The 16,302-nt window shown below is 34.5% G+C and overlaps 1 protein-coding gene across 1 annotated transcript in view; it reads right to left on the bottom strand.

Moving 5' to 3' along the window:
* The window catches only part of LOC110021688 (TATA-binding protein-associated factor BTAF1), a 78,798-nt gene that overhangs the window by 16,678 nt on the left and 45,818 nt on the right, over nt 1-16,302 (bottom strand). Inside the window, 7 exon segments of the mRNA XM_020720280.1 lie at nt 11,143-11,192; nt 11,277-11,537; nt 11,647-11,874; nt 11,964-12,068; nt 13,056-13,124; nt 13,216-13,705; nt 15,660-16,198. Coding sequence (XP_020575939.1) covers nt 11,143-11,192; nt 11,277-11,537; nt 11,647-11,874; nt 11,964-12,068; nt 13,056-13,124; nt 13,216-13,705; nt 15,660-16,198 — 1,742 coding nt within the window.

Below are 16,302 nucleotides of genomic sequence, written 5' to 3'. Positions count from 1 at the left end.
TAACTATTTGAGCCTTAACAGCTAAAATATATATATGATTATTCAAAATAAAATAATGGGATTCTGAAATTTATACGTAGATACTTAATATAAGATGAGCATCATAAGTTGCAGTAAGGTATTCTGCCAACAAGCTCCTAAAAGTTCTCACCAAGTAGTAATACAACTGACATTACTTGAAACCCTAATTAAGAAGCCCACCTGAAGTCATGGATGATGAAATTCAAAAGTCAAGAAATACAAAAAATAGTGAAGACAAAACGAAGGAAGATCCAACATGTTTCCAACTTCATCACCACAATAGCTCTCTAACAATTTCAGAGTATTCCATTATTTGGATAAAGACTGAAGTCCATAAATACAGTCCTAGAAAACAAAAGTAAGCATATTGAGTAATAGGTGCATAAAGCTAGATGACTTTAGACGAGTTTGAGCCATTTGCCTTCCAAATTTACACTTAAATGTCGCTTTTATACTAGTTTTATCTTTATTTAGTAATTTTATTTCACATAGCCAAGATGGGATTGCCCAACCATCAATTCCCTCAACTGGCAATTTATTGTCATGTGGAAGGAGAGAACTTTCTCAAGAATTTTAGAAGCCTAGTCATACTCTTGAAATTATATAGTCCAAGAGCGTGGCAAATGCTTAGAGAATAAGCATTTCGATATAAATATTTAATAATAAAGGTGTGCAAAAATGTAAGTTACGATATAATAATAATAAAGGTGTGCAAATATGTAAGTTACAATATATTAATAATAAAGGTGTGAAAAAATGCAAGTTACAATATAATCAATTCAGGTAATATATAAAGTCATTAGAAATGACAATGAAACATAAGATCAAAAAAATAACTAAGTAATAATCTACAATTTTAGTAGTGTGAAATAACATTAACAGATAATTTTACCGGAAGATAAGTGATACCAAGATGTCAAAAGTATAAGTAACTTGGATCTATTATACAAAAGAAAATGAATATAGATGACTTCAAAGTGGGAGATTGAAAATGAAGAAATACTACAAAGCATACTATGCAATAGAAGAATGTCAAGAAGACTTAAAAGGTGTTTAAAAATGTTTGAAATTACACAATAATGATGCCAATTATGTACAAGTTATACATGGTTGAAATTAGAATGCGAAGATAGATCTGTGGGGCAAAATGTAAGAAGGATAAACTAAGAAACATCAGATTAAATGCAAGGTAGAAATCGCGTCCATGAAAGCTATGGACATAAAAATCTACTCAGAAGGTTTTGGCATGTACAAAAATCTATAGAAGATGCAACGATAATACATATAAACAAATTTAAAATCTAATACTATAAGAAATAAGGGAGAAATCAAGTCAGAAGTTTATACCGAATTATTTACACCACAAAAGGGGTTTAAACGCTTGATGCATAATTCAACAGGACCGAAATGAAAATTAAATTCATAACACTGAACATAAATAGTTGGGATAAGACCAATTATGGCAACGATAATGTCATTTACGTGCATAGAAGCAAGAATAATAGATTCAAAATAACAAGAAAATATGCTTAGAAAATTCAATCAAACATATGTATCAGAGTTAAATATACTATCAATATGATCTTAAAGAAGGATGAAGATATATTTTGAGGAATTATGAAGTTAGATTTTTAAAAAATAAACTTTTAGGACAGTCAGCATACACAAAATAATGAAGCATATTTACAAATTTATCAAAAATTAAATTTGAGATGGTGATGCTTAAAGATGAAGCAATATTTAATAGTAAAGCTATGAAGCATATAGTCTAAGAGCATGTCAAATGCTTAAAGATGAAGCAATATTTAATAATAAAGCTATGAAAAAATGTAAGTTATAGTAGAATCAATTGCTGTCATATACTGGAGTTAGTAGAGATGGTGATGGAAAGCTTATAAAAAAAACTATGTAATGATCTACAATTATAGTGAGTGTGACAAAGTTAATGACAAATAAACTACAAGATAAGTTGATACATATACATAAAAAGTGTCAAGTACCACTGATTTATTTTATAAAAGAATATGAATATCGATGAAGCAACAACTTCTCGATAGCACATGAATATTATGTAATAGAAGAATGTCAGGGGGACTAAAAAGGTGGACATTTTACTAGTACAGTTAGCCAACTATGTTGCATGGAACTGACTGTTGCACAATAAAGATGTCAATTATGGACAAGTCACACATAGTTGAAACTAGAATACTAAAATAGATTTGTGGCAAAAGAAAGAAGGATAACTAATAATGACCAAATTAAATAGAAGGTAGGAATGGTATCCATGAAAACTATGACAGCAAAAATCTATTGAGGAAGTTAGGGCGCGTAGAAAAAAAAAGAAGATAAAACAATAGTATGCACACACAAACTTAATATCAAATATTATAAATAATAAGGGATAAATCAAGTTAGAAAACATACAATAAGATTTATTAAACAAAAATACTTAATGCATGATTCGAAAAGGTAGATTTGAAAATCAAAAATCATAAAGCTAAACTTAAATGGTTGGGATAAGCTTAATTATGGTAATGATAGTACCATTTATATGCTTCGAAACTAGAAATATAGATTTAAAATAACTAGATGAAAGATAAGATATTTAGAGAAATTATGCAATAAGATTTTTAAAAAAGTCTTTTTTTAGAACAGTAAAAATGAATAAAATAATGAAACATAGTTACAAATGTATAGAAAAAGTTAAGTTGAGTTAGCACCAAAGAAATGCAAAGAACTCGGAACATTAGGTCCAAATGAAATACCTCTTCAAACTTAAAGAGTCGTGAGAAAAGATGGAAGAGTTTAATCTACAAATCTTTTCAATAGAATCCTAACGTCATGCTCTCAGAATCCTATAGTCTACGAACATGTCAAATGCTTAGAGATGAATAAATGCTTAATAGCAATATTTAATGATAAAGATGTGAATAAATGCAACTTAAAGTAGAATCAATTCATGTCATATGATGAAGTTATTAGAGATGGTAATGAAAAATAAGCTTAAGAAAAACACATTACTTGGAGCAAGAAATATATAATATTTTATTAAACTCTTAAAATTTGATAATTCAAAAGGTAAATAATATCAGTACACTTCTTAGTTTACTTAAATAGATAATTCCAATTTGACAAAGAAACTTACTTCTCATTGATCACAAAGCTTTTAAAAAAATAAATAAAACTACAGTACTGTATTTTTACCAAAGGTTAATTAGATAACTATTTAATAACTAAGCTAATGCTTGCTCCTTTATCCCAATATACATAGGATAGATGAGGAAATTATTTATTGATTTATTAAATTTTACTCTTTGGACTTTTAGCTTCCTTATGCGATGCATTCCCCAGTCAATGTTTTATGATAAAATAATAAAAAATTTTGGCATTTTAACACAGCACACAATTCTTATGTATTTACATATCTCTACCAAAACTTTCATATTTGCACATAGCACTCAAATCTTTAATATGACATCAAAAATAACACTAAGTGAAATACATATTTTTATGCATAGGTTTAAAACACCAAAATGCTATTTAAGTACAAAAGTATAGGTGCGAGATATGTAAATAGATAAGAATATGTGTTGCGTATGTAAATTTCCCTTAAAAACAAATTCAAGCGGCATCACACACTCATAAACATTTAGGTTTTGTTCAAATATAAGAACATGGTTTGTATTTATAAAGTGTATAAAATTTTTTTCTTAGTTTCATGATTATGATAATTAGTTAGCTGTTGATTATGTCTAAAATAAACTCCTCAGAAAGGGCAAGTAATGAATGTACTCCTTCACACATTTAATTATAGAATAATACTATCAATTTGTTTGAAAAAGAAATGTATTTTAGAAATGATAAGACGGGTTGACATAACAATTTTTATGAAATAGGGTTTAGGGTTTGTTAAATTTTATTCTTTGGACTTTTAGCTTCCTTATGCGAAGCATTCCCCAGTCAATGTTTTATGATAAAATAATAAAAAAATGGGCATTTACACACATAGCACACAATTCTTATGTATTTATATATCTCTACCAAAACATTCATATTTACACACATAGCACTCAAATCTTTAATATCACATCAAAAATAGCACTAAGTGAAATACATATTTTTATGCATAAGTTTAAAACACCAAAATGCTATGTAAGCATGAATGTATAGGTGCGAAATATGTAAATAGATAAGAATTATTTGCTGTGTATGTAAATTTCCCTTAAAAAATAAAATTCAAGTGGCATTACACACTCATAATCATTTAGGTTTTGTTCAAATATAAGAGCATGGTTTGTATTTATAAAGTGTATAAAGTTTTTTCTTAACTTCATGATTATGATTGTTGATTATGTCTAAAATAAACTCCTCAGAAAGAGCAAGTAACGAATGTACTCCTTCACACATTTAATTATAGAATAATACTATCAATTTGTTTGAAAAAAAAAAATGTATTTTAGAAATGATAAGACTGGTTGACATAACAATTTTTTTATGTAATAGCACTACTTTCTTTGGGTTACAACAGTTATTTACATGTAAGTATTTAAAGGTTAGTTGTGTAGTTTCTCTTAACGCTTTGTTCAGACAAGATAATTCGAGTTTAATCAGTTCCAGCACGTATCATTATATAGCTATAATTCCAACTGCACAAAGTAGAGAACTACTAATCTTATAGCATCTGAAGAAAATACTATAAAAGAAACCTCTATCCTGACTTTGCATTGTTAGGAACTAAGCGATTTCGTAGGATGCAGAACCTATCAAAACGTCTAGTCTTTAGCGTTAGAAAAAGAGGTGAGAAAATTCTATTCCGCTTAACTTCTAAAAAAGTGAGGAAAGTTAATAAAGACTAGCATCAAGAAATCATGAACTTAGTTCTGGCACACATGATCACCCAAAAGAACCCTCATATACATTAATTTGCAGAAAACATTCCCCGCCCAAATAACAGACGCACAAAAATTATGCACTGGTTAACGAAGCTCAACTGATTTGTGCACTTCTCAAACTATGTAACCAAACGCTCGTCAAAAAACAAAATTTAACATTTCAAAGTTGAATAAAAAAATAATTTCTGACTTTTTTTCACTACAAACGTTTGATCTTTATCATGAATAAATAGGTTTATAAGTAGAATCTTTAGACAAAAACCACAGTCTGTCTCCAGCTAATTCAAGATTAAAGCTATTTTTGAATGAGTTTTAAATATAAAATATGCAAATATAATAAATTGTACGAGTTAATCAGGGTGTTCAACAAAAAAAGGATAGCTTCAAAAAAATAAAAATAAAAATATAAGAGGCAACAGTTTATGCTTCGGGAAAAAAAAAAGCATATTGATAAATATAAGCTTCATATATAATTGAAATTTAAAAGAAAAATGTACCAGATTAAGAATTGATGAGATCATCAATAATTTTGTGAAGCTTGGTAAAAAAAACCCATCTAAAAAACTTTGCCATAAATCCCTCGCCAATGTGGGCTGTAGAAAGGGTAGAAAAATGCAGTTTTACACCTGCATGACAGGCCACTTACGTGACACGAGAAAAACTACATTTCAAAATGGATACAGCTTAACCACCTCTTTAAGACTTACCTCTCATTCAAAACCCCGTCTAATGATTCAAATGTTTCACATAAGAATGCTCTTTAATGTTCCCATCATTCTTGTTGAGAATTTTTATATAATTTAGGGCCTATTTGTAAATAGCAAATATATAAGTCAAACATTTTAGTTGTAAGGAAAATTATAAGGCTATAATTCTTCTTTAAATAGATTAGCAAAATCATTTTAATTTGGTATCAAAGCCCTAACCCTAACAGCCATACAGCATCCTCGTTGGTCTCAATCATCGTCGGTGCAACTCGATCGGTGCGGAGAGCAGAGATTGATCTTATGTTCTTCCGTGAATCGATACAGACGCGATCGGTGCAGAGACAAGGTGTCGATCTTCCTTCCCGAATTGCAGCAGAAGGAATCGTGGATCGCGGCACGGCATCGCAGCAAACAGGCGTTGAGAAGGCACCTACGAGGTCGCGGCAATCTCGACGGGACAGCGTTTCACAGAGTTCGGTAAGGAAGGGCTTCTACAGCTTGCTGCAAGAGGAAGGACTGGAACAAAGCTTTGTCCGGTGGTCTTTCATTTGCAGTAGTGCCGTTGTTGCCTTCGCAGTGAGAAACAACTTGGTATTGCGAGTCGGGAGTGAGGATGTCAACTAAGCAAGGCCTTCATTTTTGAAGTTGCACTTGACGGCAAGGAGGCGAAGAATCGAAGCGATTGCAGTTTGGCATGTGGGACAAAGGGGTTGCGGCGTCGTGGTGACTATGACAAAGTGGATTGCACGAACTTGCAGGAAGTCATATGTGATTTGTAGGATCTAGACTTGAACATTGTGATTGAGAATATCAGGAGTAGGAGATAGTGCAGGAGGCAAGGGAATGAAACTTCTAGGGAAGATGAATCCTAAAGTTATGAAGGTCTTAGTCGGTCTCATACAGGGAGCTAGTGTCCTGATGAGAGCCACTACCTCAACACATGCTCCTACACAAGTGAAGCTAGATCTCTCTCTTGTGGATCTGAAGCTTGATGGATCGGCCATATATCTGAGTTGGTTGCGTTGGATAGAGGCTACTCTATAAGGGAGGAGACTAGAAAGATATCTGACAGGAATGGAGACATAGAGTGACAGTGTTGAGAAGGATGGGTGGAGAACTACACATACCTTGCTTTACACATGGTTACTCAACTCAATGATTTCATTGATTGCACATCAGTGGATAGCATTAAAAAGGTAAGCGACATTTGGGTGAAGCTGAAGAAAATTTATGTTGGAGCTCAGAACCACATGAGTGTGTTCCAGATTCAACGTAAGATAGAGACAGTGCTTCAGGGTGATGGATCAATTCAGAAGTACTCCATAGATCTGAAGTGGTTGTGGCAAGATCTTGATCACTACTCACCTATGTTGAACTGTAGAGATCTGAGATGCGAGCAGGGGGGGAGATCTTTGCACAGATGAGGACAATGCAATTTCTAGCTCATCTGAACCTAGCTTTTGATCAGAGGAGAATAGTCCTCTTAGCTCAGGAAACGATTCCTTCATTAAATGAGGCCATCATAGTGATGATACAAAAGGAGAGTCGCATGAAGCTACACTCTGAGTCGAGTGAACTTCCATGCATGCTATCAGCTTTGGTCGCCTCGAGGGAAGATATAACAGGGCCTCAGGGGGAGTAACTGGTGCAACAACTGTGAAGAAGTGAGACACTTGAGCAAGGCTTATTCAAAGCCACCCAAGTAGAGAGAGAACAATAAACATGGACAATCTAGAGGTCGTGATCGTAATCTTGGGGACCATAGAGGTGAAAGAGTGGGCTACCGAGCAAATCTGATTGTAGCGGAGAGTGAGGGAGAGACGGAGGTGATCTTTATTGATGAGGATCACGAGCTCCTAGAGATGTTGAAGAGGAAGCGAAAAAGAAGCAGGTGATGTGGCTGAGAATGCATCCACCTTATCTTCATCAAAGAGAAACACTACTACTTATGCTCACTTAACCAAAAGTACTCGACATACATATGCTCTTGCCTCTATATCCACCATAAGATTACCATAATTGATAGCAAATTTTGGTGCATCTCGACAAGTGACGGGTAACATTAGTGAGTTCGATTTTTATACTCATTTAACAGTTCCAGAGAATATTAAAACAACTGATAGTATATCACAACATATGGTTTGAAAAGAGACAGTAAGATGTACTAATTCTACGATTTTTTCCAATATTTTTAAACATTTCATCCATTAGTGTCATTATTCTCCAACTAAAATGTATTTTTTTTATTTGATATTCCTAAGATGATCCTTCAAGAAAAGAGGACTGGCCAGAGACTTGGGACTTGCATGTGGCATAGTAGACTCTGATAATTGGATAGAGAGGAGATGAATTCAACATTTACATCCATGGTAGAATGTACTTGAGTAGGAGCTGGGAGGATGTATTGTGTTACATCACAAGCGCATGAGACACTCTTCGGTTAGTCTATTGAGTCGTTAATACTCGTATTTGTATAAAAAGATAAATAAACAAAAATTTGTGTGATTCATGTGAGTTGGGTAAGCATACCAAGGACTCTTATGTTAGCTCTGATAATAGTTTGTGTTTTTTATTTGGTGCATTTAGATATATGGGGACCCTATTCTACAACTTTGATGAAAGGTTCATTGATTGTTTTTCTCAAGTTAGTTATATCTGATAAGAAGCAAAAGTGATGTGTTTGCCTGTTTTAAAGGGTTTCAAAGGGCAATTCAGAATCAATATGATACAATAATAAAGATATTGAGGACTGATAATGGGACAAAGTATACCAATGAGGTGTTTGGGAGTACATGTCAGTCCAAGGGATACAACATCAAATCACTTGTCCATACACACTGACACAAAACAAAGTAACATAATGGAAGAACAGACATTTTCTAGAGGTAGTCCGAAGCAAGATGATCTCGATGAATATCCCAAAACACATGTGAGGGCAATCAGTTTTGACAGGCGCTCAATTGATCAACAAAATGCATTCAAGACTATTGGAGTAGTAATTTTAATGGTGGGATCCTCCCATTGAAAGTATTTGGTTGTGTATGTTTTGTGAAGTACAATAGACCATCAATAGGAAAGCTAGATCCAAAGTTGTAGTGTGTATTTTACGGGTTATTTTGGAGTCCAATAAAGAAAATACTATTTGTGAGTATGGTGTGACTTTTAAACAATTCGAATTTGCACTACTCTCCCTTTAGTGGCTCGTCAGATAATGGAGGTACAAGGCTAGAGGGAGAGAGTAGTGATGGTGAGAAATTGGTAAATGTGGGTATGAGGCCTTGTCCCATTGTGTGGGAACGATAGAATGAGGAAGAGTAAATGCCTAAGAAAAATGAGCTCGAAGGTGGTGATTCAAGCACAAGGGGAGTTGTGGGTGTATACAAGGAGGAGGCAAAATGAGATAACAGTTTTTGTCGTGTCAATCGTGCCAACAAGTCTCGTGTCCCAGTCTACCCCGAATCCTAAGGCACCTACACCTTCCATCTCAAAATCTGATTACATATGTGATATGATTCCTCTCTTCTTCTCACACTCTCAAGACTTTAAAAAGGACCTCTCACAGCAATGCGCGCTATTCTCCTGATTTTTTTGCTTCTCTCATGACATTGGTAAGTTTGTCTCATACTCTAACATATCACATGTATATGGAGCATTCACTGCATCCTTGGACATTGTCTGTATACACATACGTTAGCATGTAGCTGAGGAGGATCCAAACTGGAAGACTGTCATGCTAGAGGAACTTGGTGCTCTCGATAAGAACAAAACGTGGGAGCTCGCTGACAGAAAAAAAAAGTCAAGTGCAAATAGGTCTTCACAATGAAGCAGATCCCAGAAGGAAAGATTAAAATCTACAACGAAAGGGTATAGTTAGACATATGGCATAGACTATGATGATACATTTGCACCAGTGGAAAATATAAACACAGTCAGGACACACGTCTCTTTGGCTGTGAATGGTGAAGGATGTTACACCAAGTGGATGTGAAGAATGCATTTCTTTATGGGGATCTACTAGAAGAGGTGTACATGGGCATACCCCAAGCCTTTGACACAAACTGAATAGTGGGCAAGGTAATGTAGATTGAGGAAGCTACCTTACGGTTTGAAACAGTTTTCTCGAGCTTAGTTTGATAGGTTCAGGCGATTAATGTTAAGCATGAGCTATTGACAAATTAATACCAACCACACAATGTCCTTTTGAAGACATTGTGGTCATATTACCATTCTTATTGTGTATATAGATGATATGATTCACTGATGATAATAAGAAAGAGATTGCTCAACTGAAGGAAAGACTAGGCAAAGAGTTTGAGATGAAGAACTTGGGACAACTTAGATACTTTCATAGGATTGAGGTAGCTCGTGGAGCAGAGGAGATTGTTCTAACTCAGAGAAAGTGTGTGTTGGACTTGTTCAGAGAGACATGCATGTTGGGATGCATGTATGCAATTACACTGAGTGATCAGAAGGGAAAGTTGAGTTGAGCGCAGATGTGAGAATGTCAATTGATCATGACAGGTACCAGAGGTTGGTAAGTCATCTCATCTATCTGAGTCACATTCGTTCTTACAAATCATTTGCAGTAAGCATAGTGAGTCGCTGTATGCATGATTTGAGGAAAGGTCACATGGATGGTGTATCAAATTTTGAGGCACCTGAAGAGAGCACCAGGGAAAAGGTTGATCTTAAGAAAAAATAGGCATTCAGCCATTGAGGGCTACTGTGGCTCTGATTTGGCTAGTTTTGATGATGACATGAGGTCCGCATCAGGATATTGCATGTTTGTAGGGGATAATTTGGTCACTTGGAAGAGCAAGAAGCAGTTGGTAGTTGTAAGGTCGACGGCCAGGCATCGGTAGTTGTCATGGCCTTGGGAGTTGATGAGATGTTATGGCAGAGAACTCTATTGGTAGAGCTCAAGATGGACCAAGAAGCTCAAATTAAGTTGTGCGAAAACAAGTCAGCAATAAGCATGGCCAACAGCCCGGTGAAACACGATAGAACCAAGCATGTGGAGATTGATAAGTTCTTCATCAAGCAGAAGCTAAATAGTGGACTACTAGAGAAAAGTAATGTAGCTAGAGAGCAAGTAGCTGACTATCTCACAAAGGGACTTAACTGATTAGATCTATCCAGGTTGGGTAACAAGATGGAATTAGGGGATATTTTTTATCGGTTTAGGGTGCTATTTGTAAATAAGGAATATAGAATAAGTCAAGGGTTTTATTTGTAAAGAAAGTTGTAAGGCTGTATAAGTCCGACTCTTTTAGCAAAATCATTTCAATTTATCTCCAAAAGATGCATTGCTCCTGCCAAGTCATTGTGTCATCAACTAGTGGCACATCACAAATCTAACTTAAAACAATCAAAACTCTCTTGCCACTCTCATTCACAATTTTGGTATGTAACATAACAGATAAAACTAAAATAATTAATAGCATCTATCAGGAAAAAAAACCTACAATCAAAATAAAATATAAATTCAACTTTAAAAATGAAAAGCATGGTAAGAAAATCACCTCTTCATGTGAGTACGAAATAGGTCCCTCTCAATAATATCCAAAAGAGACTGCAAGAAAATGCCAAATTAGAAGAAAAACAAAAAGCCAAAGATGATGGAATAACTTTGTGCTTCTCAACTGACAAAACTCACTCTGTGCTGCACAAAAATCAGAACTCTGTGCTGTCCTACCAAAATAGCATCTTCTGAACTAGTGTTGGTGCCAATCCCACACTCTTCCAAAATTTCTTGAAGAGCCACCAATTTCGGAGAATGGTGCAGCTCATGAAGCTCCGAGAGAAGATCACTGCAAGCAGGAATAACTTCAGCCAGAAGGCCATTCAGAGATTCCGGATGATTTTCACCGATCACAAGCAACGGATGACTACAGAGTTTTAACAAGTATTGTAACGCCTGCATGAAAAAGAGAAGCAAGCTAAGAAAGTAATTTCGTATAAAAAAAAAAGGTAAACATAGCAATTGTTTCAAATTCAACAATTACGCGCTGACTCGTGTAGCATACCTGGAAGACATGAGAGGTTGCCTTAAGAGATATTTTATCAGCTGCTTCACTGCTGGCCTCACTCCCTATAACTAATGATGAGATTTCCTTTTTGGAATCTGAACTTGAAAAGTGCTCGTACAGTTTAAGTTGTACAGGACTTAGGTTGCAGTATCTGTCCTGAATAATTTTCTCTGGAAGATCGGACAAAACTTCATCTTTTGTTCGACGCAACAGGAATGGCATGACCTGTATAGCAGCGTCAATTAGATTATTTCCAAATTATTATGAAATAATGAAGCTTGCATATTGTGATGATAACACTGCACAGATTTCACCTGCTTATGTAATGCTTCCATGGCAAGCACGCCTGCTTCAGCATCCTTAGCAGAGCATTTTGAATCTTTAGCAGCCATTAGTGGTTTTCCATATGTTGCTTGGAACTGCAAAATTCATGCAGCAGAAAAACCAAATGAATACATGGCAGATTAATGAAATTCTTATAAAAAAGCTCAATTCAACATGCTTCAGTTCTAACAAGTGGAATCAATTTGCATGAAAACTCTATTTGACACATTTTTCAAATTAGGAACATTTCTCTAGCACTTACAATGAATATGTTAAGAATACTTAGACAAGATAGCACTAGTTTGTTGAATGTTAGGATTATACTTAGCAATCTAATTGCTTTAATATGAATTAGGGTAGATAAATGACCGATGCATCAGATTCCATGAAATAAAGATCATACAGAACAGCTATAAAGAACAATATAGCTAAACAGTACTAACACTACAAAAATCAAACAAACAGAGAAACGTGCATCTCAAACCACACTTGGCAGATTCTACTGCTTTCTCTGATGTTGATACACTGGCATCAATAAAATAATCAAAATAAAACCAAATACAAAATTTTCACGGATGCATGCATGAAAGCAATTACATATAGTATGGGGTGAAGCATCACATATCTGTGCATTAATGCATGCATATGTTGTGTATCTCTGCTTGAAGTCATTTAATCACGCAGTTAAACAGTTCAAATGAAAGTTCTCAAACGGGTTACTAAATCAGTACTATAAGATTGCCTTAATGTAAATCAAAGACAGAAAATACAAAATTAGGAAACGAGAAATTGAATTCAAATTTAAAATTTCTTCAAATGAATGTCAGTTCAAATATATAAACTTTCAGGCGAAGTAGACGTGAATGAAAAATCAACTAAGACACAAATTACTGAATGATCAATATTGTAATATTAGTTCCACAAGCCTATGAAACTCACAGAAAACATCTATCAATATGCCCTACCAAGGTAATAAGTAAATTGCACATTCATGCAAAACACATTCCAATGCCAAAATAGCTGTGTTACACTTTGCACCCACTACAAATAGTATATCCATCCTCTACCTAAAAAAAGTATACCTGTCTCTCCGTACCAAGAAACCCAGGCATTAAAAAGTCAAAGAGGGACCAAAGCTCCAGTACATTATTCTGAAACAAAAAGAAACCAAGATCATATAAGCTGATATTCTACTCTAAAAAATTAATCGTTTATACAGACAAATTTAACGTGTAAACCAACTTGTATAGGTGTGCCGCTCAAGATAAGTCGATGCTCTGCCTTCAACTGTTTAACTGCAGAAGTTATTTTAGATTTCGAGTTCTTGATAATATGCCCTTCATCTAAAATGCAATAATTCCACGCAAGTTTTCCAAGGAAATCAACATCTTTCCGAACTATATCATAAGATGTTATAATGATATTGTACTCGTCAAATTTTCCACGAAGTAACAGCCTTTCTGAGGCTGAACCTGTATATTGAAGTGTAATCATCACAGATTTGTCAACATACTTGTCAATCTCATATGCCCAGTGTGCAACTAATGTGGAAGGGCACATTATTAATGATAAAGGATCTTTGCCATTATTGATGGCACGCTGTTCTACAATGTCAGCTGCTACTATTGCTGATGCTTGCAGCGTTTTGCCAAGTCCCATATCATCACACAATATTCCATGTAGCTTAAATCGTCTCAGAAAAGACAACCAGTTAATTCCTTCCTGTTGATACCTAAACTCGGTGAACAAAAACAGGAAAATGAGAAATCATCTGATGAAGTGATAGACTTTCAAAATATACAAAATTAAAAACAACAAGAAAAGAGTGTGAATGTATAAAACTGAGGCGTTAACTTTAATTGCAAAATAAAGAGCAGCAAGTTCCATCTCAAAATATTATCAATCTAACCATAATATGAGTGCCAAAATACTCTAAAATAAAATGCTAGAAAACAAATGTGGAGAAATAAGTGAGTAGACTCTTCCAAGTGAGATCTTGTTCTTGATTTTGAAAAAGGATTAGGTTTGCCCATTGCACTTTCGTTTTTTAAAAGGAGGAAGACTTGCAGAAAGCATCGTTTTTTATTGAAATGAGAAGAGAGAGACTCAGCCAAATAATGAGAAGAAAGAGGCTTGAAGATCGATAGTGTTAAAAAAGAAGAGAGACTGAGGGTAGTAGAGAGAGAGAGGGAAGATCAAGAGCCAAACAGATGAAGAAGAGATTGCAAACTATCTTGCTTTTACTTTTGTTTTATTTATGAATATTTTTACCTTAAGCCTCCCATTATGTATAATAAGTCATCTTAGGAAATTAAAAGAGAGAGATAAAGATAAAACAACAAAAAATCAAAGTGAAAACATGAGGGATTTTTCAAATAAATTAAATCTTTTGTGAAAGTAGTCGATAGATAAGTTAAGCTTCTTTCATAAAAAAGCCTTTAGAAAAAGAAGTAGCATGATTAATTGAATCAGATGACTCATGAATTACATAATTAATATAAATGGTGCAGAGAATGACAAGCTACTCAGATGGCGAGTCAGAAAACTATGTTCTGCATGAGGACCAAAAATATTTAATACAGAAAAAAAAAGTTTCAAAACAGTTTCCATTTTAACTCAAAATACCACCCTCATAAACTTGGCCAAAAACATTTTATTTTTCATTTTTGCTATTCTTTACAAAGAATCTACTGAAATGAAAGGCATGTGAACAGAAAAAAATAATTTATTTAATAAACAGTATATCTTCCGTATGAGAAAAAAGATAATTGAAAACAAAAAAAGGTGTGTGTGTGTGTGTGTGTGTGAGAGAGAGAGAGAGAGAGAACTGCAGTTAAAGAACACACTAGCAACATTCTAAAACTAAATTTCAACAATGAATAAACAACACACCCAAAAGGAACAAATTTTAAAAACTCTCTCTCTCTCACACACACACAAACAAAAAATATCTGGGCCATACAGACTTTACTGCTTAGTTATTTCTTTAATGGAGTCGAAGACCATAGCATATGCCGAGATTGAATAGAATAAGCTCAGCAGAAGTATGACTCTGTAGAACGCATTCAAGGAAAGACTTTTAGGGCCTACCAATACTAACCCTTAAAGATGAAATCAGGAAAAAAAATTTTACTACAGCCATCGTTCCCAAAATAATAAACCACTTCATTTCATAAGATTAAACATAGAAAAAGAGTATTTACAAGATCTTTTTAATCAAGCCATTCCATTGTGTTTGTAGGTATGTGTATGAGTCCCTTATTGCTTCTGATACCGTTAGACTCCCCATTGGTCTCTATTGTAAAGCATAAAGGGCAGTTGCAACATAGAAGGCTACTTGTACGCGTACATAAATTTTAAGTCAGAATTTTTAATTCCAGTTGGCATTACAAAGAAAAATATAAAGGGCAACAGTCCATTAACCATTTTGTTAGCAAAAATGAAAAAAAAAAAAATAATAAATATAATCCATAATCATTTCAAACTTAACTAATATTGATTATTGTACAATTTAATGCACATACATAATGTGGAATAAATAGTGGAGAACTCCACATTATTAATGGATACATCAAACAGTAAAAAGTACCTGAAAATTTTAAATATATATATATATATTAATGCATCCATCGTTTTCCGATTATGGCAAATAGATCCATGAAGGTGTAGAAAAGTTGATATAATACCTCCGTAGTGTTACTTTGATGTCAATGGGGAGCTTGTAATCATCAATATGAGAATTGTCAAGAAGTTGCTCCAAAAATTGTGCATCTTCACTATTTCTTGATAAACTTTCACTCGGACCAAATGGAGAAGGAAGTCCTCTAGCTAATGGCAAAAGAGGTACAAGCGCAGCAAAGCTATGTGTTACGCCTTGCCTGACACTGAGGTCACAGTCGCTCATACATTTAAGAAGAGGTACAACAAGCAAAGGAGCATAAGGAACTAGCTCCAGGCCCAAACCTTGAACAAGCAAGGTTACCAACATGCCAGCTCCTTGCCTAGCATGCAAAGAGGAAGTATCAGCCAACATTGGAATAGCCTTTTCAATGACCACTCTCATTACACTAGTTGTCATTGACTTGGACATAGAAGTGATACATCTAGATGCTGCCAACCTAACTGCGACATGGCAGTGACGAACACAGCTAAGTACTGATGGAAGAAGGGTTAGCAGTCTTGCTTTCAATGACTCATCCACCAAAGGCGTAATTGCACATATAAGCTGAAAAAAACACAAAGACATTTAGCATCTAACTGATAATAAGGGAATCAAAATGGACTCCTAAAAAGTGTTTTTAGCAAGGCCGTAAACAAAGCCAAGAAATT

This window comes from Phalaenopsis equestris, unplaced genomic scaffold, assembly GCF_001263595.1.
Source record: "Phalaenopsis equestris unplaced genomic scaffold, ASM126359v1 Scaffold000140, whole genome shotgun sequence".
NCBI lineage: Eukaryota > Viridiplantae > Streptophyta > Magnoliopsida > Asparagales > Orchidaceae > Phalaenopsis > Phalaenopsis equestris.
This window is presented reverse-complemented; position numbering and strand designations above follow the sequence as displayed.